The sequence below is a fragment of the Schistocerca americana genome, chromosome X, assembly GCF_021461395.2.
Source record: "Schistocerca americana isolate TAMUIC-IGC-003095 chromosome X, iqSchAmer2.1, whole genome shotgun sequence".
NCBI lineage: Eukaryota > Metazoa > Arthropoda > Insecta > Orthoptera > Acrididae > Schistocerca > Schistocerca americana.
Genome location: NC_060130.1, coordinates 690,488,011 through 690,514,320, shown reverse-complemented (window position 1 = coordinate 690,514,320; position 26,310 = coordinate 690,488,011). Strand labels below are relative to the sequence as shown.

The 26,310-nt window shown below is 41.7% G+C and overlaps 1 protein-coding gene across 1 annotated transcript in view; it reads left to right on the top strand.

Moving 5' to 3' along the window:
* The window catches only part of LOC124556253 (ly6/PLAUR domain-containing protein 6B-like), a 376,979-nt gene extending 355,895 nt beyond the window's left edge, over positions 1-21,084 (top strand). Inside the window, exon 5 of the mRNA XM_047130240.1 lies at positions 20,887-21,084. Within this exon, the coding sequence (XP_046986196.1) occupies positions 20,887-21,084 (198 nt within the window). The remainder of the gene's footprint in view (positions 1-20,886) is intronic.
* The last annotated feature ends 5,226 nt before the right edge of the window (positions 21,085-26,310 follow it).

The window sequence follows — 26,310 nt, the reverse complement described above, 5'->3', positions numbered from 1 at the left end:
GAATGGTGTCATCGATTCGCTGAATGATGTGCGGAGTTACTGCAGTCACAGGCCTGCTGCTCCGTGTTCCCTCACGCAACGATTTTTGCCCTTCAGTTTCGTTATAGCAACAAACCCATCGTCTAACATTGCTGATATCCAGTGTTGTAACACTGTACACATTTTTCAGTCATTCATGAATGTAAATGGGCATTTCAACTTCTGCATTCAAAAATTCTATCACAGAATGCGGTGTCAATCATTTTCCAAGCGAATGCAGTACTATGCTGTCTAATATGAGCATCGCTGTCAATCATTTTCCAAGCGAATGCAGTACTGACATCTTTTGGCATAGAAAGTTACTGCTGCAGTGTATTGGAGAAGCAGCATTGCAGAATAGCACCAAATTCAAATTTTTCACCCAACGAACATTATCTAAGGAGAGAAAATGGAAGACATTCCTTTTGACTGACCGTCGTTATGATCAGAAGAGCTATCAGTCCATAGTTACAAAGGCAGGTAGACGCAATACACTAGTTGTAATGAAAGAAAGTGAGTATATAGACAGAACACATTAATCCTTTGATATTACTAATATTCATCCATAAAAAAGACCCAAAAGAAAATATGAAAGTAAAATTAAGGAGCAGTTAAAGAAGACACATTTCCTCTTGACCGTAACTAAAAATAAATATGTTACGTGAATGGATCCAAAGGTACCATGTTTAAAAGCACAGTTTAATGGACACAGAGATGAAAATCCAGTAAGACCAGCAGTCAACTCTGCAAATAGCCCAACATACAAACTGTCACAGAAATGGAATAAAATACTGATGCAAAATTGGACATACGAAACAACATATTCCATAAAATACCTGATGAACTAAATGCCACAAAATTCCCTGAACCTGTTCTGCTATGTTCTGGACATTGCCAGCCTTTATTCAAACATACCTACACAAGAAACTGGTGCAGTAATCCAAAATAACCTTATGAAACATAAGGAACTTGCGTACATAGACATTGTTGTATTCATGGAACTCCTTCACCTACATTTACGTTCTCACATTTAGTGTAACACTTACAAGCAGAGAGATGGTCTAGCTGTGATATCATGTATATCTGGTACTACAGCTGACATATACATAAATCATTTGGAACAAAAATTGTTTAACAGCCAAGAATCCTGCCTAAAGATAATAGAATTGTGTAAGAGATCCGTAGTTGACACACTACTGCTAGTAAAACAGGATACTAAGAACTTAATGTAAATTCTAAATTTCTTCAGTACGTCCTTTTCCCTTTCTATAATATTGCCTTCAGGTTCATTTCTCTTGCGCAGCCCATCTGTATTGTATTGGATGTTAACCGGGGACCTAGAAACGACGGAGAGTCTCCGTCCCCGCCGCAGCCGCAGTGGTCCACAACCGCATGACGAATACCGCAGTCCACTTCACCCCTCCGCCGCCCCAGATCGGACCACTCTTTCAGGGTTATTGTGCGGTTCGGCCCCCGGCGGATCCACTCCCCCAGGGAACGTCTCACACCAGACGAGTATAACCCCATGTTTGCGTGGTAGAGTAATGGTGGTGTACGCGTACGTGGAGAACTTGTTTGCGCAACAATCTCTGACATAGTATAGCTGAGGCGGGATAAGGGGAACCAGCCCGCATTCGCCGAGGCAGATGGAAAACGGCCTAAAAACCATCCACACAAGTCCGCCGGGCGGATTCGTGCCGGGGACCAGGCGCTCCTTCCCTATCCGGAAAGCCGTGCGTTAGACCGCACGGCTAACAGGGCGGGCTAGCCCATCTGTATACTCCTCCCAACATTGAGTTTTCATTTCTTTGCTTAGTACTGTTTTTCCATTTGAGCTCTTGATTTTCACAGAGCTGCCTCTTATCTTCAAACGCCTCTATAATTTTCTTATAAGTGGTACCTATATTTTCCCTAGTTATATACGCTTCTATAGCCTTGCATTTGTCCTCCACAAATTCCTCCTTTGCTGTTTTACACCTTCTGTCAATCTCATTCTTTGGACATCCATATTCCTATTTGGCTGCTTCATTTGCTGTCTGCCCGCATCTCGTGGTCGTGCGGTAGCGTTCTCGCTTCCCACACCCGGGTTCCCGGGTTCGATTCCCGGCGGGGTCAGGGATTTTCTCTGCCTCGTGATGGCTGGGTGTTGTGTGATGTCCTTAGGTTAGTTAGGTTTAAGTAGTTCTAAGTTCTAGGGGACTGATGACCATAGATGTTAAGTCCCATAGTGCTCAGAGCCATTTGAACCATTTTTTTTGCTGTCTTTTTTATTTTCTCCTTTCATCAGTGAAATTCAAGATCTCCTGTGATACCCAAATTTTCTACTAGACCTTCTCTTTTTACCTATTTGAAAGACTTCTACTGTATCTTCTCTTTTTAGCTGTTTGATACTCAACTGTGTTCACTATTTCATTTCTGAAAGCTATCCATTCGTCTTCTACTGTACTCCTTTCCCTTGTTTTAGGCGATCTCTGCCCAATGCTCTCTATGAAACTTTCAACAGCCTCTGCTCCTTTCAATTTATCCAGGTCCAATCTCCTTGATTTCCTACTTTTTTACAGTTTCTTCAGATTCAATCTACAGTTCATAACTAATTAATTGTGGTTCGGGTCCACATCAACCACTGGAAATGTTTTACAGGTTAAAATCTCCTTATAAAATCTCTGTCCTACCATTAGATAATCACTTTGAAACCTTCCAAGTCTCCAGGTCTTTTCCATATATACAACCTCCTTTCGTGATTCTTAAATCAAGTGTTAGCGATGATTAAATTATTCTGTGTGCAAAATTCTACTAGATGGCCTCCTCTTCCATGTCTTTCCCCCAGTCCATATCCTCCTACTTTTCCTTCTCTTCCGCCGGCCGAAGTGGCCGTGCGGTTAAAGGCGCTGCAATCTGGAACCGCAAGACCGCTACGGTCGCAGGTTCGAATCCTGCCTCGGGCATGGATGTTTGTGATGTCCTTAGGTTAGTTAGGTTTAACTAGTTCTAAGTCCTAGGGGACTAATGACCTCAGCAGTTGAGTCCCATAGTGCTCAGAGCCATTTGAACCATTTTTTCCTTCTCTTCCATTCTTTGCTATCAAGTGCCAGCCCCCAGTCGCAGTTAAATTTTCTTCTTCCTCAGTTATCTGAACAATTTGTTTTACCTCATTATGCAATCTTTCCCTCTTTTCATCATCTGCAGATGTAGTTGTCATATAAACTTGTAGTACTGAGTTGGGTGTTGGCCTCAGATTTACCTTGGCTACAGTAATGCAGCCTCTATGCTGTTCATAGTAGCTTAACTGAAATCATATTTTCTAATTCATTATTAGATCTCTTCCTGCATTACCTCTATTTGATTTTGTATTTATAGCCTTGTACTCAACTGAGCAGAAGTCCTGTTCCTCCTGTCACCGAACTACACCAAACGCGCACACACACACACACACACACACACACACACACACACACACACACACACAAGTATAATTACAGGTCTCTAATCCAAAACGAAAATTAAAAGTCTGCAGCAAAATTTTATTATTTCTTAAACTATGGAAGACTTCCATCACAAAATGCGCATTGTAGTACTCTGCAAGATTAAAGCTTGCATATTGGCACTATTGAAAAAATTTACAGCTTAAGCTTCACTTGTTAATGACCAAAGTCCGACTGCTGTATGGCCCTTTGCAAGCAAAATGGACATTCAAATTAAATATTTCTGTATCTAAATAACTTATTACGCTGCCTTATTGGCGATGCTGAAAGAAATCATAGATTAGTAGATGAGCGTAGTTCAGTCTCTGTAGCAGCATTAAATTCATTTAAATACATAAAAATTAGTTCAATAACATTGCAAAACACATGTGGGTTCAACAGATGATCTAATGTACAGCCTAAAGTGCACTTGTCAACGAGAAGAACCGAAGTAAACAACGTTATTCACAGGTCAAAGTTTGTCAAAGATTTGTCCTATACCAATGTCAGTCAAACATCGTAATGATGCCATACTATGGTTTTAACTTCATCTTGCAGTTCAAAACCTCACCTTCTGCCGTTACGCAGTGGAAACTTGGGGAAAACTTTAAACTGTATTCCTTTCTTTCCCTCATATTTAAAAGTTGTTGTCTCATTAGCCGGCCGGAGTGGCCGTGCGGTTCTAGGTGCCACAATCTGTAACCTAGCGACCGCTACGGTCGCAGGTTCGAATCCTGCCTCGGGCATGGATGTGTGTGATGTCCTTAGGTTAGTTAGGTTTAATTAGTTCTAAGTTCTAGGGGACTGATGACCACAGCAGTTAAGTCCCATAGTGCTCAGAGCCATTTGAACCATTTTTTGAACCATTGTTGTCTCATTAAAGCAAATATTAAAGAGAGAGAGCCAATTTACTGTGGTGCATAAATCAGAGAGATGATGTCAGATACCGTGGATATCAGCCACTGGGATTATTAGATACATCTACATCTACATTGATACTCCGCAAGCCACCCAACGGTGTGTGGCGGAGGGCACCTTACGTGCCACTGTCATTACCTCCCTTTCCTGTTCCAGTCGCGTATGGTTCGCGGGAAGAACGACTGTCTGAAAGCCTCCGTGCGCGCTCTAATCTCTCTAATTTTACATTCGTGATCTCCTCGGGAAGTATAAGTAGGGGGAAGCAATATATTCGATACCTCATCCAGAAACGCATCCTCTCGAAACCTGGCGAGCAAGCTACACCGCGATGCAGAGCGCCTCTCTTGCAGAGTCTGCCACTTGAGTTTATTAAACATCTCCGTAACGCTATCACGGTTACCAAATAACCCAGTGACGAAACGCGCCGCTCTTCTTTGGATCTTCTCTATCTCCTCCGTCAACCCGACCTGGTACGGATCCCACACTGATGAGCAATACTCAAGTATAGGTCGAACGAGTGTTTTGTAAGCCACCTCCTTTGTTGATGGACTACATTTTCTAAGCACTCTCCCAATGAATCTCAACCTGGTACCCGCCTTACCAACAATTAGTTTTATATGATCATTCCACTTCAAATTGTTCCGTACGCATACTCCCAGATATTTTACAGAAGTAACTGCTACCAGTGTTTGTTCCGCTATCATATAATCATACAATAAAGGATCCTTCTTTCTATGTATTCGCAATACATTACATTTGTCTATGTTAAGGGTCAGTTGCCACTCCCTGCACCAAGTGCCTATCCGCTGCAGATCTTCCTGTATTTCGCTACAATTTTCTAATGCAGCAACTTCTCTGTATACTACAGCATCATCCGCGAAAAGCCGCATGGAACTTCCGACACTATCTACTAAGTCATTTATATATATTGTGAAAAGCAATGGTCCCATAACACTCCCCTGTGGCACGCCAGAGGTTACTTTAACGTCTGTAGACGTCTCTCCATTGATAACAACATGCTGTGTTCTGTTTGCCAAAAACTCCTCAATCCAGCCACACAGCTGGTCTGATATTCCGTAGGCTCTTACTTTGCTTATCAGGCGACAGTGCGGAACTGTATCGAACGCCTTCCGGAAGTCAAGAAAAATAGCATCTACCTGGGAGCCTGTATCTAATATTTTCTGGGTCTCATGAACAAATAAGGCGAGTTGGGTCTCACACGATCGCTGTTTCCGGAATCCATGTTGATTCCTACATAGTAGATTCTGGGTTTCCAGAAATGACATGATACGCGAGCAAAAAACATGTTCTAAAATTCTACAAGAGATCGACGTAAGAGATATAGGTCTATAGTTTTGCGCATCTGCTCGACGACCCTTCTTGAAGACTGGGACTATCTGTGCTCTTTTCCAATCATTTGGAACCCTCCGTTCCTCTAGAGACTTGCGGTACACGGCTGTTAGAAGGGGGGCAAGTTCTTTCGCGTACTCTGTGTAGAATCGAATTGGTATCCCGTCAGGTCCAGTGGACTTTCCTCTATTGAGTGATTCCAGTTGCTTTTCTATTCCTTGGACACTTATTTCGATGTCAGCCATTTTTTCGTTTGTGCGAGGATTTAGAGAAGGAACTGCAGTGCGGTCTTCCTCTGTGAAACAGCTTTGGAAAAAGGTGTTTAGTATTTCAGCTTTACGCGTGTCATCCTCTGTTTCAATGCCATCATCATCCCGTAGTGTCTGGATATGCTGTTTCGAGCCACTTACTGATTTAACGTAAGACCAGAACTTCCTAGGATTTTCTGTCAAGTCGGTACATAGAATTTTACTTTCGAATTCAATGAACGCTTCACGCATAGCCCTCCTTACGCTAACTTTGACATCGTTTAGCTTCTGTTTGTCTGAGAGGTTTTGGCTGCGTTTAAACTTGGAGTGAAGCTCTCTTTGCTTTCGCAGTAGTTTCCTAACTTTGTTGTTGTACCACGGTGGGTTTTTCCCGTCCCTCACAGTTTTACTCGGCACGTACCTGTCTAAAACGCATTTTACGATTGCCTTGAACTTTTTCCATAAACACTCAACATTGTCAGCGTCGGAACAGAAATTTTCGTTTTGATCTGTTAGGTAGTCTGAAATCTGCCTTCTATTACTCTTGCTAAACAGATAAACCTTCCTCCCTTTTTTTATATTCCTATTAACTTCCATATTCAGGGATGCTGCAACGGCCTTATGATCACTGATTCCCTGTTCTGTACATACAGATTCGAAAAGTTCGGGTCTGTTTGTTATCAGTAGGTCCAATATGGTATCTCCACGAGTCGGTTCTCTGTTTAATTGCTCGAGGTAATTTTCGGATAGTGCACTCAGTATAATGTCACTCGATGCTCTGTCCCTACCACCCGTCCTAAACATCTGAGTGTCCCAGTCTATATCTGGTAAATTGAAATCTCCACCTAAGACTATAACATGCTGAGAAAATTTATGTGAAATGTATTCCAAATTTTCTCTCAGTTGTTCTGCCACTAATGCTGCTGAGTCGGGAGGTCGGTAAAAGGAGCCAATTATTAACCTAGTTCGGTTGTTTAGTGTAACCTCCACCCATAATAATTCACAGGAACTATCCACTTCTACTTCACTACAGGATAAACTACTACTAACAGCGATGAACACTCCACCACCGGTTGCATGCAATCTATCCTTTCTAAACACCGTCTGTACCTTTGTAAAAATTTCGGCAGAAAACTGAATTCCTTTCATTTTCTCTGTAGTGTTTTATAATGTTTTTGCCTCATTAGAGTTACATACATAGTTACAGAGTTATAGGTAGAGAGATAGAGAAAGAAAGAGAGAGAGAGAGAAGAAATTTGCTATAGTTTATAAACCAGAGACATGAAATTTACTGATTGTGATGATGTGGGAATATTGTACTTAACTTTTCCATGTTGTGAGCACACATGTGAGATGAAGTTTAATTATGAGACAGTACAGTGTTTACAGACGTGGAACATTATGCATTTTGTGTGTGTGTGTGTGTGTGTGCGTGTGTGTGTGTGTGTGTGTGTGTGTGTGTGTGTGTGTGCGTGCGTGTGTGTGTGTGTGTGTGTGTGTGTAAAACATATAGCGCAATGTCCAACCCCAAAATGTAATTACTCGCCTCGAAAACGTTATGTACTTCAACCTCAAACTGTATCTACTTGCTCCCCGAAACGGTATCACCTACTCCCAAAACTGTATCAACTTACCACCAAACCTATATCAAGTTGCCCAGAATTGTTCTGTCCGCCAGTAAAACTGAGCAACTAGATGCAGAAATGTATTCACTTACTCCAAAGCCGTATTGGTTTGCCCCCAAACTGTTTAAACGTGTCACTGAAACTTTATGAACTGGCTCCCCGGAAACGTGTCAACCTGCCCCTCAGAACTGTATCAACTTAGCCTAAAGTGGTATGAATTTCCCCAATACTTCAGCATTATCCTGAAATGAGACTGTATCAGTTTTCCCCAAAAGTGTGCTCAGTTGCCCCTGAACTACACATGTATTTTACACGAGATACTCTGGGGAATTCTCTGACCACAGTTAATGATCTAGGGAATTCCATCCCACCATCAGCTGATTCAGTACTCCGAACTACATGGAAGTATTCAGAACGTTCCAGTAATTTGTGACTTGTTCCAACAAGCGAAAGTTGTCAGCCAGCATGTTGTGCCTTAGCAAGTCAATACTTGTTCCAACAGTGCAGTGGATATCAGCTACTGTTGGCTCAGTTCGTACGTCAGACCTGTAAAAACTTGTCCCACAACTATATCAAGTTGTCTCACAACTGTAAGACTTGACACCACAACGGTAAGAGCTTGCCCTGAAACTCTAATATTTTGTCTCGAAAACTGTATCAATTTACTTCACAACTGTAACATCTTACTCCACAAATGCATCAACTTGCCCGCAAAACTTTATCGACTTGCCCCCGAAAACTGTATTAATTTTCCCAGAATAGTATCAGCTTGCCTCAAAACTATATTTACTGGTCCTGTGACTGTAAAAACGTGCCCCAAAACTTTATTAATTGACCTCTAAACTATAACAGCTTGTCCCACAATTGTAAAAACTTGCCCAGAAGTGAAAAAAACGTGCCCCACGTTGTAGTGTCTTGCCAAATGGAAGTATAACAACTTGTTCCACAACTTTAACAATATATCCTACTCTGTAACAACGTTCCCCACAACTATAACAAGTGATCTCATCTGAAATACATGGTCAGTTTTGGGGCAAATGGTTACATCTTTGGAACAAGTTGATATAGTCTTAAAGCATACTATTACAATTCCAGGAGGAAAGTTGTCATAGTTACGAGGCAATAGCAGATATCCCAGTGGCTGACACCAACTGTACTGTTCAAACAAGTCTTAATTTAAAAAGTCTCATCTTGCTAACTAATCACTTTCTTTTGTTAGAACAAGTTGCTACTTGCCAGAGAGCTCTGAATACTTCCAAGTAGTCAAGTAGATCTGAATATTCCTGCTGAAACAGCAAGTGATAGGAGGACATTCTCAAGAACTGTAATACTTCTGTATAAGTGCCAGTATGGGCAACAAGGAAATGGGCATCTGATAAAGGTAGCTTCCAATAACAACAGAAGGATTAAATGGGTAAAAACTGATATGCAGTGTGCTGCTTGAGGCGCAGTCAGAACACTGTCCAGGTAAACAATGTAGAACAAGTTGATTCAGTATTCAAGAATGCAAGTCTCCTTTGTGGAGCTTTAGTTTATACACTATAAGAAAAAAGAAAACGACGTACTATAAAGGAATTATCCGCATGGGACACAAATCAGTAGATACAATGTACGTATGCAGCCATATAAATGATTGCAATTTCAGAAAAATTGGATGATTTATCCAGGAGAAAGAACTTCACTAATTAAGCAAGTCAATAACGCATTCTACATCTACATCTACATGACTACTCTGCAATTCACATTTAAGTGCTTGGCAGAGGGTTCGTCGAACCACAATCATACTATCTCTCTACCATTCCACTCCCGAACAGCGCGCGGGAAAAACCAACACCTAAACCTTTCTGTTCGAGCTCTGATTTCTCTTATTTTATTTTGATGATCATTCCTAACTATGTAGGTTGGGCTCAACAAAATATTTTCGCATTCGGAAGAGAAAGTTGGTGACAGAAATTTCGTAAATAGATCTCTCCGCGACGAAAAACGTCTTTGCTGTAATGACTTCCATCCCAATTCGCGTATCATATCTGCCACACTCTCTCCCCTACTACGTGATAATACAAAACGAGCTGCCCTTTTTTGCACCCTTTCGATGTCCTCCGTCAATCCCACCTGGTAAGGATCCCACACCGCGCAACAATATTCTAACAGAGGACGAACGAGTGTAGTGTAAGCTGTCTCTTTAGTGGACTTGTTGCATCTTCTAAGTGTCCTGCCAATGAAACGCAACCTTTGGCTCGCCTTCCCCACAATATTATCTATGTGGTCTTTCCAACTGAAGTTGTTCGTAATTTTAACACCCAGGTACTTAGTTGAATTGGCAGCCTTGAGAATTGTACTATTTATCGAGTAATCGAATTCCAACGGATTTCTTTTGGAACTCATGTGGATCACCTCACACTTTTCGTTCAACTGTCACCTGCCACACCATACAGCAATCTTTTCTAAATCGCTTTGCAACTGATACTGGTCTTCGGATGACCTTACTAGACGGTAAATTACAGCATCATCTGCGAACAACCTAAGAGAACTGCTCAGATTGTCACCCAGGTCATTTATATAGATCAGGAACAGTAGAGGTCCCAGGACGCTTCCCTGGGGAACACCTGATGTCACTTCAGTTTTACTCGATGATTTGCCGTCTATTACTACGAACTGCGACCTTCCTGACAGGAAATCACGAATCCAGTCGCACAACTGAGACGATACCCTATAGGCCCGCAGCTTGATTAGAAGTCGCTTGTGAGGAACGGTGTCAAAAGCTTTCCAGAAATCTAGAAATACGGAATCAACTTGAGATTCCCTGTCGATAGCGGCCATTACTTCGTGCGAATAAAGAGCTAACTGCGTTGCACAAGAACGATGTTTTCTGAAACCATGCTGATTACGTATCAATTGATCATTCCCTTCGAGGTGATTCATAATGTTTGAATACAGTATATGCTCCAAAAACCTACTGCAAACCGACGTCAATGATATAGGTCTGTAGTTAGATGGATTACTCCTACTACCTTTCTTAAACACTGGTGCGACCTGCGCAATTTTCCAATCTGTAGGTACAGATCTATCGGTGAGCGAGCGGTTGTATATGAGTGCTAAGTAGGGAGCTATTGTATCAGCGTAATCTGAAAGGAACCTAATCGTTATACAATCTGGACCTGAAGACTTGCCCGTATCAAGCGATTTGAGTTGCTTCGCAACCCCTAAGGTATCTACTTCTAAGAAACTCATGCTAACAGCTGTTCGTGTTTCAAATTCTGGAATATTCCATTCATCTTCCCTGGTGAAGGAATTTCGGAAAACTGAGTTCAATAACTCCGCTTTAGCGGCACAGTCGTCGGTAACAGTATCATCGGCACTGCGCAGCGAAGGTATTGACTGCGTCTTGCCGCTTGTGTACTTTACATACGACCAGAATTTCTTCGGATTTTTTACCAAATTTCGAGACAATGTTTCGTTGTGGAACCTATTAAAGGCATCTCGCATTGAAGTCCGTGCCAAATTTCGGCGTATGTAAATTTTAGCCAATCTTCGGGATTTCGCGTTCTTCTGAACTTCGCATGCTTTTTCCGTTGCCTCTGCAACAGCGTTCGGACCTGTTTTGTGTACCACGGGGGATCAGTTCCATCTCTTACCAATTTATGAGGTATGAATCTCTCAATTGCTGTTGCTACTATATCTTTGAATTTGAGCAACATCTCGTCTACATTTGCATAGTCAATTTGGAAGGAATGGAGATTGTCTCTTAGGAAGGCTTCTAGTGACACTTTATCCGCTTTTTTAAATAAAATTATTTTGCGTTTGTTTCTGGTGGATTTGGAAGAAACGGTATTGAGCCTAGCTACAACGACCTTGTGATCACTAATCCCTGTATCAATCACGATGCTCTCTATCAGCTCTGGATTGTTTGTGGCCACCACCGGTCATAGTGCGAGGGGTTATTTGGCCTGGCATTGAGAGACAGAGTTACTGTATCTCATGCCAAATTTTGTCAAATTTGTACATTATATGATTTGTTTGTCTGTGTGTATGTACATCACATCTATCGATTTCTGCCCGTTTTCTTGTCTTAGGATATTTACAGATCAAAGTTTTCTTGATATTTTGAGTCCCAACAAGGAAAGCAAGTAATGATTAAGTGGTCAAAGGACAAAGTGACTAACAAGTTGGTTTAAGTCTGTATACGAATTAAGTTCCTTTCATAGTATACTGATATAATAGCTCCATACTTAACAGTCATATGCAACCGCTCGCTGGACGAAAGATCCGTACCCAAAGACTGGAAAGTTGCACAGATAGTACCAATATTCGAGAGAAGTAGTAGGTGCAATCCACCAAATTACGGACCCGTATCTTTAACGTCGACATGCACCAGGATTTTGAAACACGTACTGTATTCGAACATTATGAATTACCTCGGAGAGGACGGTCTATTGCCACACAGCCTACACGGATTTAGAAAACAACGTTCTTGAAAAACACAAGTGGCTCTTTACTCACACAAAGTGTTGAGTGCTATTGACAAGGGATTTCAGATTGATTCCGTATTTCTAGATTTCCAGAAGGCTTTTGACACTATGACACACAAGCGATTTGTAGTGAAATTGCGTGCTTATGGGATATAGTCTCACTGGATTCGATATTTCCTGCCAGGGAGATCACAGTTCGTAGTGATTGACTGGAAGTCATCGAGTAAAACAGAAGTGATTTCTGGCACTCCCTAAGGTAGTGTTATAGGCCCTCTGCTGTTCTCTTTCTATTTGAACAATTTAAGAGACAATCTGAGCATCCGTCTTAGGCTGTTTGCAGACGATGCTGTCGTTTATCGCCTAGTAAAGTCTTCAGAAGATCAAACAAATTGCAAAACGATTTAGAAAAGATATCTGTATGGTGCGAAAATTGGCAGTTGACCCTAAATAATGAAAAGTATAAGGTCATACATATGAATGCTAAAAGGAATCGGTTAAACTTCGGTTACACAATAAATCAGTCAAATCTAAACGCCGTAAATTCAACTAAATACCTAGGAATTACAATTACGAACAGCCTAAGTTATAAAGAACACATAGACAATTTTGTGGGGAAGGCAAACCAAAGATTGTGTTTTATTGGCAGAACGCTTAGAAAATGTAACAGATCTACTACACTTATCCGTCCTCTTTTGGAGTACTGCTGCACATCTGGGGGTCCCTACCAGATAGAATTAACGGAGTGTACCGAGAAAATTCAAAGAAAGCAGCATGTTTTGTACTGTCGAGGAGTAGGGGAGAGGGTGTCACTGTCAGGATTTGGGGTGGACATCATTAAAACAAAGGCGTTTTTCGTTGCGACGGAATCTTCTTACGAAATTTCAATCACCGGCTTTCTCCTACGAATACGAAAATATTTTGTTGAGGCCGACCTACTTAGGTACAAACGATCATCATCATAAAATAAGGGAAATCAGAGCTCTCACGGAAAGATGTAGGTGTTCGTTTGTTTTCCGCACGCTATTTGAGATTGGAATAAAAGAGAATCATTGTGAAGGTGGTTCGATGAACCCTCTTCCAGGCACGTATGTGTGATTTGCAAAGAGCCCATGTAGATGTACATTCACTTGGACTGTTCTGGAGTTAATAACACAATTAGTCTTATTTTTGAAAACATTATTCGAGAAATCAGCGATCGAAATATAATCTTTGAAATTAATTATAACACCTAGGTAGCAAGATATGTTTATTAAAAGGTGGCCGGTTTCGATCATCAAATGATCATCTTCAGACCTACAGCCATATTGATTCACAATGGATGTACATGGAGCAGTAGCTGACTATCGTCATTCAGCGATTCCCATCCATGCATAGCCATTGTCCATTAATACGTCTGTATTTCTGAAGACTATCATGTGATGACCGTAACTGGTCGCCTTTTAATATACGTGTCTTATGATCTAGACTGTTAGAATTAATTTCAACAATTGGTCTCGGTCTCGGCAAATGGAGACAATATGCTATAGTAGACATAACGCTAGAGTCTGAAGACGTAAAGCCGGTGTGGCCGAGCGGTTCTAGGCGCTTCAGTCTGGAACCGCGCGACCGCTACGGTCGCAGTTTCGAATCCTGCCTCGGGAATGGATGTGTGTGATGTCCTTAGGTTAGTTAGGTTTAAGTAGTTCTAAGTTCTACGGGACTGATGACCTCAGATGTTAAGTCCCATAGTGCTCAGAGTCATTTGAACGTAAAGCCACTCACCTAAGCTCGGTAGAAATAAGAAGATCAACATAGCCTGGAGACTGTCTGGTGATGGACTGCTACTGCAGGTCGGTGCCTGGCCGAGAGAATTCAAACGAATGACGGATTCGATAACTAAGATCGAACTGCCATTCCGTTGTTGTGCACTGGGGTATATACTGTTGCTGCAGACGGATGCAGACACGTGACATTATGTAGGACCAGAGCCCACGATCACTGTGCCATAGTTGTTGATAAGTACTCCGCTGACAGTGGCCTGAAAGAAAAAAATTTAACTTCCCAAGAACCACTAATTAAGTACTCTCGAAATTTCTCCAAACAGGACGCGACCTGCACAACTCTTCCCCCTTCCACATGAGTGATGACCACAGCGTTTACGTTCCCTTCGAAAGACAGACAGACGGGAAAGGAGACGGCAAGGGCGAGCAATATTTGAATTAAAAAGAATTATGCATGGGAGAGGTACAATTGTTGTTTAAATAGGTGTGAGGGTATATTAGATGACCGGAGGCGTTAAATTAGTGGTATGATTTGTCTGCACAGACCAGACACAAAGACCAGTAGAGACGGAGGGGAGGTGCAAGTGAGTAGGAGCGGTGAGGCGTCAAACTGTCGATGGATGGTAGCGTCGCCAACAGAGGTTCCATACCGTGTGTCTCAGGCATCAGTAGTATTGTTCTACAATACTCACACAATGGGCATTAGAGTGTGCCATGGGGGTTCGTCGTAGAGGGAATGAGGTATAATTCAGAAGGCGCTTAGCTCCCATCATGATTAACACCGCAAATTGAAACAAGTCCACCCTATAAATACTACTAATCATATGACTACTACTTCTTTGTGTGATGTATGTAATCCTCGACCTAAATTATGATTAGAATTGGCACCCACTACAAAAGTCAAATGAAAATAGAAACAACTGAATACTTTTATGTAGCAATGAAACAAATAGTTCACATATTTAGTTAGTTGTTTTATGTGAATAACCAATACCGTTTAACACTGAGGTTATATGCATTGTGGTGTTTCGAACAAAAAAGTCTTGGTGATGTAAACAAAATAGGTGCATGAGTTTTAAAAGCCCTAGATCATGTCAGTTTTCAGTTCCAAGAAAACATATGAGAAATTTTTTGTATGACTAAAACTTCTAGTTCCCCGCTCAAGGCTTATGCAAATATAATAAGTTTTTCTACATTTTACAACCATAGATTTGTTTTCAGTCATTCCAAAATAAGTACATAAGCTTCTCTTTGTGTGATTGGACACCTTCTCCTGAGTTCTTTATGCTTCTTCGGTGTTACCGCCCCCAAATTGGGGATCTGCATCATCAAATTGGACAGTTTGCGATCTGTAGCCATTGACAACCTGAAAACGGCGCAGAAAACCGCTCTCCAGGGTCACATCAAAACCTTGTCCGCTTTTATTCAATGGTTCCCTTTCAAAATCGTACTTCACTCGCCAATTGTCAGTTCAATATGTCACACTCCCATTGGCTTTATTATTCCCATTCCAAATCACTAATGTGGAGCAATGCGACTTCAACACATTATTACCGCCAGGGGGTAAAAACAATATGTTCACTAGAGTGCCAGTAGCAATCGAAAGTGTTACGCACTTTCTGCGTATTTTGCGAATCACAACAGCGTTCGCCATCTCTTCCAACCCAAGAGAATTCGCAGGATTAACCGATCTTACTGGGGACATGGGGACATGGAGAGATGACTACTCAAGACCCCTGGCCGTTTCCCTGATCAGCCAGCCCAGTGCCTCTAAAACTCTGCTATCTATCAGGACCCCAGGGGCAGTTAATGTCTAAATGACCAACCTCACTGCAATCAGGGCAGCAAGGGGGCCAACTTCTGTCAGCAGTATGACCCAGTCACTTGCCCACCATTTGTTTCTGTAGGCCGGCCGGTGTGGCCGAGCGGTTCTAGGCGCTAGAGTCTGGAATCGCGCGATCGCTACGGTCGCAGGTTCGAATCCTGCCTCGGGCATGGATGTGTGTGATGTTCTTAGGTTAGTTACGTTTAAGTAGTTCTAAGTTCTAGGGAACTGATGACCTCAGAAGTTAAGTCCCATAGTGCTCAGAGCCATTTTTTTGTTTCTCTAGCGAACACGGCGCATGGATGGTTGTTATGGCACGGTGAGAGGATACAAACCGTTCGGCTTCCTCCTATAGGAGGGCATGGTGCACAGCCTCCTGTCCTCACTGCTGCTTGCTCCTGCTCTGCTCTCTGTCTGCGAGCTTATAGTGGCCTTTTCCTTCACAGCATAGCTGTAAAAGTAGTTGCAATGGCAAACAAGGTCTTATACAACAAAATAATAGCTCTGGAATGTAGCACAACCTGCAAAGGAAAGACAGATCTCTTCTAGCTAGCTGCGAGATGCTCTGTGACTGGTAGGTGGGAAGCTGTAAAGCACGGCTAAGCAACACCAATATTGTGGGCGGAATGTTGAAACAGAAATACGGTGCAACGTGATGCGTCGACGAAGTGACAGAGCAGAACCCAGGGTCACTTTGAACAGAGGCACCATGAGGGCGACAATGGTGAAGCGAAGACACCCCAGCGCTGAAGTTAGGGCCTCATGCGTTGGCGGCAGCGGAGCGGGCCAGACGTCGTGTTGGTAGTGGCGAATGAAAGACACCACTAGGCAGCAGCATGGGCAGTGGCGTGATAGGCAACAGGCAGCTAGGCACTGTTATCAACACTGGGTGGCAGTCAGTGAGTGTGGCATGGTGCAGCAATTGAGTCACTGCGATCAGTAGGTGGCACACTTGGCGTGGGGCAGGCGCCAGCAAGGCTGTGGTGGCAGCAATACGAGGCTGTAGCAGGACCACATTCACATGTACCATGTAGTCAATCCCTCACAGCAGCATGGATTCAGCGCAACATGGTGCTGGCTTACAGGCAGCACTCAGTGGCGTGGTGCACCTCGCCCACTATGGCAGCAGAAGGCGTAGCCTTAGCAAGTGCATCCATGCCTAGCGGTAGCACACTTAGTGCAGAAACACGAGAAACAAAGTTTCAGCCATCCTTACTCAAGGCCGAAAACAACACTAAGTTCATTACATTCAATCATGAAAATGAGTCCTTATAAATGGGCTATAAGGCGCATCACGCCACTTAACTGAAATCAGTTTTGCACAGACTGGGCAGCCAATAAGATACAAGATCCTGCCTATGGAAGGCGAACGTGCCACCAGATTTCTGGAGAAGACATCGGGGATAAAATGAAGCGGACCTAAGTGCGAAATATAGGATGCGAGAGCGAGAATTTGAATGCTGTCAGGCTGGCAGCTAGAAACAGAGAACGAGTCACACCTGCAATCCACTCTCTGCTCACAACCTCTGGAACCACGAGTGACATGATTCACACGTTTCATATGGCTGATTGTAGGTATCACACTGAAAATGTACCCTGTCAGCAGACCTTAACTGGTACAGAGTTTTTCTGGCCTACAACACAGGCCCATTCTGATATAGAAGCCATGGGAATGGTGCCACAAACAGGTGACAAGACCAAGCGTGAAAGGTAAAAAGTTTAACATCCTGTGAAGTAATAATAAAGCATCTCTCAAATTCCTCCATACAGGTGACGGCCTACATACTGGAATATTGACACCTGGAATTTCTGACCTTATGTGTTTACATGGTCAGTTTTGGGACAACTGGTTACACTTTTGGGACAAATTCATACAGTTTTGAGGAAAGTTGATGATACAGTTTTGCGAGCAACTTGATACAGTTTTGGGGCAAAGGCGATATAGTTTGATGGCAAGTTGTGAAAAATTTAAGATGCGCATACACAAACAAAAACACGCACGCGCACATTGTATAATGTTCCACCTCCGTAAATTCCGTACTGTCTCATCAAATAATTTCATCTCACATGTGTTCATACAACGTCAGATAATTATTTGCAATATTTCCACATCTGCTTCAGCATCGTCATCAACATAATCAGTAAATTTCATCTGATTTATACGCCGAAGCCGCGCGGGATTAGCCGAGCGGTCTAGGGCGCTGCAGTCATGGACTGTGCGGCTGGTCCCGGCGGAGGTTCGAGTCCTCCCTCGGGTATGGGTGTATGTGTTTGTCCTTAGGATGATTTAAGTAGTGTGTAAGCTTAGGGACTGATGACCTTAGCAGTTAAGTCCCATACGATTTCACACACATTTAACCTTTTTTTGTATACGTCGAAGTAAATTTCCTCTCTCTCTCTCTCTCGCTCTCTCTCTCTCTCTCTCCCTCTCTCCCTCCCTGCCTCCCTCTCTCTTCCTCTTTCTCTCTGACTATCTCTCTGTAGTACTTACTTTAATGAGGCAATAACATTTTGATATACACCCTAAGACAAAAAAAAAGACACTCCAAAAATGGATTATATGAATGGGACGGAAATCAGTAGATGTGATGAACATATACAAACAAACAAATGATTTTTTTTCAGTTTTTAAAAAATTGGATGATTCATTCACGAGACACAGCTTCACAGACTGAGCAAGTCAATAATGCTCTGGTCCACTATTGGCTCCTATGAAAGGAGTTATTCGGCTTCGCACTGATTTATAGAGTTGGTGGATATCATGCCAAATTCTGTCTAATTGGTGCCTTAGATCGTCAAAAGCCCGAGATGGTTGGAGAGCCCTGCCTATAATGCTCCAAAAGTTCTCATATTGGGAGAGATCTGGCGACCTTGCCGGTCAAGGTAGGGTTTGTCAAGCACGAAGACAAGCAATAGAAACCCTCGCCATGAGCAGACGCTCATTGTCTTGGCTGAAAAGTAACCCAGGATGACTTGCCATGAGGGCAACAAAGCGGGGCTAGAATAGCGTCGACGTACCATTGTGCAGCAAGGGTGCCGCTGATGACAACCAAAGGTTTCCTGGTACGAAAAGAAATGGCACCCTAGACCATCACTCCTGGCTGTCGGGCTGTATGGTGGGCGACAGTCAGGCTGGTATCCTGTCGCTGCGCAGGGTGTCTCCAGACATGTTTTCGCTGGTTATCAGGGCTTAATTTGAAGCGGGAATCATCACTGAAGACAATTCTACTCCAGTCAATGAATTCCAGACTGAATGTCCCGGACCCCACTGAAAGTGGGATGTTGGTCTACAGAGGTCAATGGCAGTCGACGCAAGGGGTGCTGTGAGCTCATCCCCCTTTCTGTGAGCTGCCTATTGACGGTTCTTGTGGTCACTGAAGCCCCAGTTGCACGTATGATCGATGATAATGATGAATCTCGGACTCTGAGTGCCTCTCTGACAGTTGCTTGGTCCTCATTATGTGTCGTCTAGGTAGGCCAATTATTTCTTGATGCTGTGATTGGATATGGCTCACTTACTCATGCCAATATCGTCAAATAGTGGCCTCGCTCCTATTCAAATGTCGAGCGACTTGTCTCAACCAACCGGCTTCTTTGAGCCCAACTACACGTCCTCTCTCAAATGCAGGCATTTGCGTGTATGGTTCACGCGGCTGTCTGCGAGGCTCAGTTATTGACCAGCTGAGTATACAGAATGAAATCCGCAAACACTTTATGTTCTGGTCTTACATGACTTTCTCGTGGTGTTTTCTTAGTGTATTATGTAGGGAGTGAAATGCTGTAATGCTCACTTTAGACATTTTAATTAGGTAACAAATTATAGTATATTGCAGAGAGAATGAAAAGACTACAATTTTCCCGTTTCTACTATGTAACAACAGTAGATGACAACGTTTTGAGCTGCAGAATGAGGTTAATACCCTAGCGTAGGGTCACTATAATGTTTGACTGATGTCTGACACGTTTTTAAATATATTTAGACGTAGGAATAACATGGTTTACTTTTGTAATTCACGTTGTCAAGTCAGATCAGCCACACTGTCGGTAGTTTATGAATAAAGTGGTATCAGGACGTTTGGCTAGTATGTTTTTCATTTCCTCAGATCACACCTTCTTCTGCCTGTCCAAGTATAACAGGCGATATAACATGTTTCATCAGAAAATGCCTTCCAGTGCGTTTTAACTGCACTGCCTAATGTTGTGATGATTACTTGGTGCTCATTTTTGGGGCCGTTTTACTTTGGCTACTCTGTAAAAAACGAAACCGACAATGTAACTAGGTAAGATTACGACTATGGGATTCTAATATTTTTGGTGCCCTGCTGTAAAATCTGACGATTTTCCTTTGCGAACACCATAAAAAAAGATTTGATTGAATGCGCGTAACTACAAGTTTAGTTGCCATGAAAATTTCAGATTGTGGCAGGGTCTGAATAATTTTCGTACACTTTCTTTAAAGATTTCCTATCATGTACGCAGTACGTAACCTTCTGGGTTTTTTCTGTAAGTTAATGTTTAATAGGTACAGTTTTCCACTGCAATTCGTTCGCGACGTCGCTATCTGCTGCAGGAACACATCTGAAATATCAGTCTGATATTTTTTTCTCATGTACTGTACTGTAGTAAAAAGTTTTACAAATAGCCTTGGTAGTTAGCATAACTAAACTGCGAAACTTGACAGCAAAGACAGTTGTTCGTGCTTTCTTTAATTTCAGTTTAACTGGATCGTATGTCTTATTTTGTTTACTTTAGCTGTCGTAGGTAAGAAGACAATTTCGAAAGTAAACAGTCAGTAAAATATTTAGTAATTATGCCTGAAAGACGTTTATAGCTCAGTGTTTTGAGACTCTTTCACTGAAGACACACAAACTTAGTTTGTGTTCGAAATTCATAATCGTACGATGGAGCTTTTATCGAATACTGTTGGAGTTATGGAAGTGTTCCAGCAACACCTACCGATACCCGGAAGGTATTATCACAAAACATTTTTCATATTAAACAAGAAGCGTTTAGAAACCGGAGCAGGCCACTAAGTCTTAAAAGAAAGCAGTTCTTCTGAAATGAAGTCATATTCTTCATTATGTTTTATCTGCCTATTCACCTACAATTAAGGAAACTGACAATAGTAGTTACTTCTAATTAGACATGCCCAGCTTGCGCTTTTGATAAAAATAAATAGTTGTTTTATACAATTTCCCGATTATTGTTTCAGGTATGCGTCTCCTGCTGTGACGAAATGTACTGCAACGAGGCTGTTCCAACTAACCATAGCACGGCTGTGTTCTCCAACACAAGAACCCGCTCAGCGGAGAAAGCTGTTGAGAAGAATGTCAGCAACAGATGCAGCGTGTGTGGGCTTCCCTTCTGTGACTTCATCATGGTAGCGCTGATGCTGTATCACAGTCTGTAATACACAAAATGGAACTTTAAAAATTGGTGTTGAACCGCTAACTATATCATGAATACTGAAACAAAATTTGGTTTCAAAGGATTATATAATTATAAGACAAGAATTAAAAATTAACGTAATTTGTGACCTCACTTACCAAAGGGAAGATGTGACGTTTCAGTGTCAGAAATTAACGGAAGGCAGTATTTGCTTTTATATCAAAAAGTATAAAAATGATAACTATTGTCAGAGCAGTCAGTCCAGAATAATTCGAAACAGATGTTATTAGACACTTCATAATTTTACCCCTTTTCTTCCGAACATCGAGTCCAGTTATAGCCTCCATCACATTATTATATTGACGTGCTGAACAAAAATGCACCTTCATGGAATGGCAAGAGTTGTAACACTTTAAATACAACTGCAAAATTACAGTAAAGAAATTCCCAAAAACTTGGAAAAACATAAGCCTTCAATTACTGTTAAGTATTTTATGTTTCTCGGCAGCCATTGGATAACACTTTTGTAAGTATTTTTAGCATTTTATTATGCACAGCACGGATCACTAATTATTCACAGCTATTAAAATAGCAGAAAACTGTAAACCAGTTACATGCTTTATAACAGTGGCATACGACTTCGCCACGGACTACACAAACACTCTGAACTTTCCTTGAGCTATTCTGAATTACCCGTATCTGCTGACGTGCTTCATTTTACAATCGTTCTCTGTCACTAATTGTTGTTTTATAAATAACTGGACCACTGCCGGAGATAACAAAAGTATGTAAACTTGCTTAATCTGTTTCATATGTTTCCTTGGATCCCCAGAAGGGTTCCCATTGTACTATAATTCACTGTCTGCTAACTTATTTTGCAGAAATGTGGAAGTTCCATATTAGCACTGAAAATGTTTTCGCAATTGTCATTATTGTTGATTGTTGTCATTGTTAATGTTTCTCTAAATTCTGCTAACTTCACTGCCAGTATTTTAAATGTTCACTTATTTAGCCTCTGACCTTATCTTTGTTTTCGTAACTTAAGATAGAGAATGGCACATAATTTCTTCACTAGGTCCATTTTATTTTCTGCAAATAAAGTATTGTTGCTCTTACTTCCTTGACTAATACCAGATTTGTAGGAAGCTTCATCCGGTACCTCTGTGACGAATATGACCATATACTTCTTCCACATGCTGCTGGAATATTTCTCAACTCATGTTATTTTCTCAGAAATCCCTGTCCATATGAACTGAGTTTAGTGCAAACCATGTGAGTCAGAGTTTGTGTGACACAGTCGCCTCCTGACCCATCACTGAAAGGATCAATGTTTGTATACTACATAAAGGAAAACTTTGCTAAAGTACACAGTGTGAAAATGTGGAGTGGAGTTGTCAGATCTGTAAACTGGAAATCAGTATGAGAACTCTGGACAGAGCCAAACGCAACATAAACGTCATTTCACATATTAGGCATTGTAAAACTCATACACAGTATACAACCAGCTCACGATTACCACTGCCATTATAAATCGTGTTTGAGAATCCAATTGTGGACAACAAATATCGAAGATAACCTTTCATTTCATAATTCATTTACTTTAGATACAGTCATGTTTGAGAATCGAATGTAGATAAAGTAGAAGATAAGTTTCAATTTCATACTTCATTCAATTCAAATAGAGTTAATAATTTAATAACGTGATGGGAAACGGAATAAGGATGCCTGGTGCAAATAAAAGAAACCAAAATCTTCCATCAAGAGAGGTACGGAAGTTTTTCTTAGAAATAGAATTCCCTTCTTCTCATTTTTCAGCTCTGTTCGGGGTTTCTTGATTCATAGCTACCAACTGGTCTTATTTTTCGCTCTCTTTCTTATGCCACTGGTAATAATATTACCAAAACCCCAGCTATTCCGGTACATGAAAAATATACGTTAACAAGTAACATTTTACAAAATTGTTAAGGCTTTCGTGGCCACTTGTTGACAATCTGTCTATTGTCTTCTGTCTCGGGTTCTTCGGGTGACGTTCATCTAATGATTTTACTGACGATTCGCCAGCACGAGTGGCTGGCATTGTCAAAGCTTCACCCTCCATTGTTCACCACCGGCAATGGAGGGTGAAGCTTTGACAATGCCAGCCACTCGTGCTGGCGAAACGTCAGTAAAATCATTAGATGAACGTCGGCCGAAGAATCCGAGACAGAGGCCAATAGGCAGTTTGTCAAGTAACATTTTATTTTATTTCTCATATTTTCATATTATAAACCAATTACCAAAAGTGTTTGAGAATTTGCTGTTTTTCTATTGTCGACTGCAAATTTCCTACTGTCGCATCTTTACTTAGGTAAATGATGGTTCACTTACTACCTCATGGATTTGGTATTGCTTAGTTTCTGCAAAAATAGGGACCTGTTTCAAGTGTTTGTTTTTTAATAGAGAGAATATCTATTACTTTTGTATCTAAATTTAAATACAAGTCATTCATCCTGAGTTTAGTCATACACTAAAGCTTTGGGGAGGCAAACAAGATAAATATATTTTTGAAATACATTAGTAGGATAATAACAATTAAAAACAAACGTGAAAGTGCGGAGTTGTACAACTGTAATACAAAATTTATGTCAAACTTTGTCTTACTGTTTATCACACACGGTATTTTTATTTTTAAGAAAAGGTTCTTCCTGAAGTTAAGATGTTTTTGTAAATACACTAAAATTATATCGACATGCAGGGTAAATAGAAATATATGTATATATATATTTTTATGCTTCTCAAAAGTTGTGCTGCTGGGATTGTGTGAGCAGATTCGACCTTACTAATGGTCACACGAAATATTGGTTGAAATGTTTGACAAAACTATTATATGATGATTTGAAATGGTGTCCTGTCACATCTGGATTCCAGAGATATCTCCACTGGTATATACTGTAACAACTGAACGGCTTATGACACTAAATGTAACAGTTGTGTTACTAAATGTGACACTTCTGTCACTCAATGTAACTGGGTTTTCTCTTTGGATGCTGTCAATTGTCAGGATGAGCATTCTAAAGCATTCTGTCAGGGTGAAAATATTAAATAAATTAACTTTTCTCTCTTACAACATGTGGGCAGGGTGGGTTCTCCCTTGGCTCGGGTATGAGGTCGAATGAAACATCATTTTTACATAAGATAGCTTTTATTGAAAGTTTCGTACAACTGTATCTTACTGGATGTTCTGGTTCGGAGAGCGGCAGCCGTGTCGTTTGCGTAGCCTTGTGCTGCGACAGCGGCGGCGGCGGCGGCGGCGGCGGCGGCGTCTGATTACGCGTAGCGGTGTGTATCTCGTGTCGCCGTCTCGCCCAGCTGACCGGAGACGCGCAGCGCGAGGTGGCCCGTTTAATTATTGCGAGCGACGTCGTGCATCGGATGGTGATACCTTGAATGTGGCGTCCCAGTGTTTCTCTTCTCTAAGCGGCCGCGTGTGTTGTGCGTCGACCAGCGGAGCGGCGCGGCGGTGGAAGGCCAGTGTCCCGAACTCGAACCACGGACTCCCGCTTGCCAGTCTTCGGCTGTCAGGTCTTCATCCCAGCTCACAGGTAACTACTGATGTGAGGCCGTCTCCTTCCCGTCCTCACGAGTCACCCGGGTATGTAAAAACCAGACTTCCAATACCTTTTAACTTCTGTCTTCTGGCGCCGCGGCTGCTGCTTGCTATTCCATTACAGCGGCGGACTTGGTGCGTCTGTGCATGATGCAGTCTCTTCTTGCATGACGGTCTTCAGCACCGAAACTGACTGAAAACTACTGCTACTCTTCTTTTCTTCCTTCGTCTCTCGTCTTCGTCTCCGTCTGTCTTCATCTGTCTTCATCTCGGGCCCACCGCGTCTCGCGTATTTATTCACTTCAGTTCACTGGGGGTGAACGACTTCACGGCCATTGCCTCTTCTGTCACGTTGAAAAGCTTCTCGAAGAATCTTCTTGACCTCGGTCATTGGCTCTTGGAATGTAGGCGGGGGCCTCTGATCGCATGTGACGACTGAGAAACACGTGAGCCGGTCATTGCTTCTTCCGTCACGTTGAAAGGCTTCTCGAAGAATCTTCTTAACGTCGGTCATTGGCTCTTGGAATGTAGGCGAGGGCCTTTGCTCATGCGACAACTTAGAAACACGTGAGCCGGTCGGGCGATGCCCTGACGGCTGAATCGACAGCGCCCGCTTATGTGGAACTCGCTGACTCCACGGTCATTGTTTCTTCTGTTCTGCCCGCTGAATGCCAGTATGTAACTCTCTAAACTAAACCAAGTTTTCCATTTATATTCTAATTTCTTAGTTCACTTTGATTTCACTAATTTATTTACTCAATTAACACTCAACATTCCTCCACCCTTCGGAGAAATTCGCCCTCGAATTTACCACTCAACATTCCTCCACTCTTCACACGGAAAAAGCACAAGCACAGAAAACTCTCGACTTAGAAGATTGCACACGCTTCACATTAAGTACGTGGAAAATACTTTATCACTTTACAAAAGCACTGTACGGCCATGAATCACATAGTTCTTACATAAATGGTTGTAATAAGTGTAACAAATCTTGATGACAATGAATAAACTAAAAACAGATTTTGCACTTAGGAAATTACATAGCAACAGCTGTTTAATCTACCCTATACTAATGCAAGAATATCTATTCTACAGTATTGTTTATTTTAACAAGAGACTGTTTAATAAAGAATGAAGTACAATAAACAAAATTAATACACTAATGCTCAAAAGTAACTGCTGAAGTACACCAGTTAAGAGTGTGGTATCCAGTTAACAGGGATTTGATGAAGTGGTATATTATTATTTGGCTTATTTTTTCGTCTTAAATAACAGGAAACTGTACAAAGCAGAAACAACAACACAAAGGTTTCAGATATACCCGTTCCTAGCATTATAATTTTAGTTTTGTGTTCACCTTTTAATTTTAAGACATGTTGCATCATAACATTGGCATCAATTTTGCCTTGCTGCGAGTTTATGAACATATCTAATGACTTCAGAAGGGAACTGTCAAGGGAGTAATTGAGGTAGGATAGGTTTTGTGTAGGAAATGCTTGCATGGCGTTTTCTGAAAAAAGCAAACAACATGGTTATGAACCTACAAACCTAGTAAAAACAAAAACAAAGAAAAGAAGGAATACATTGTTAACTACAAGATCTACATGTTTCTACGTTCAACTTTTCTTTCTTAAAAAATAAACCATTATAATTTATTAATTA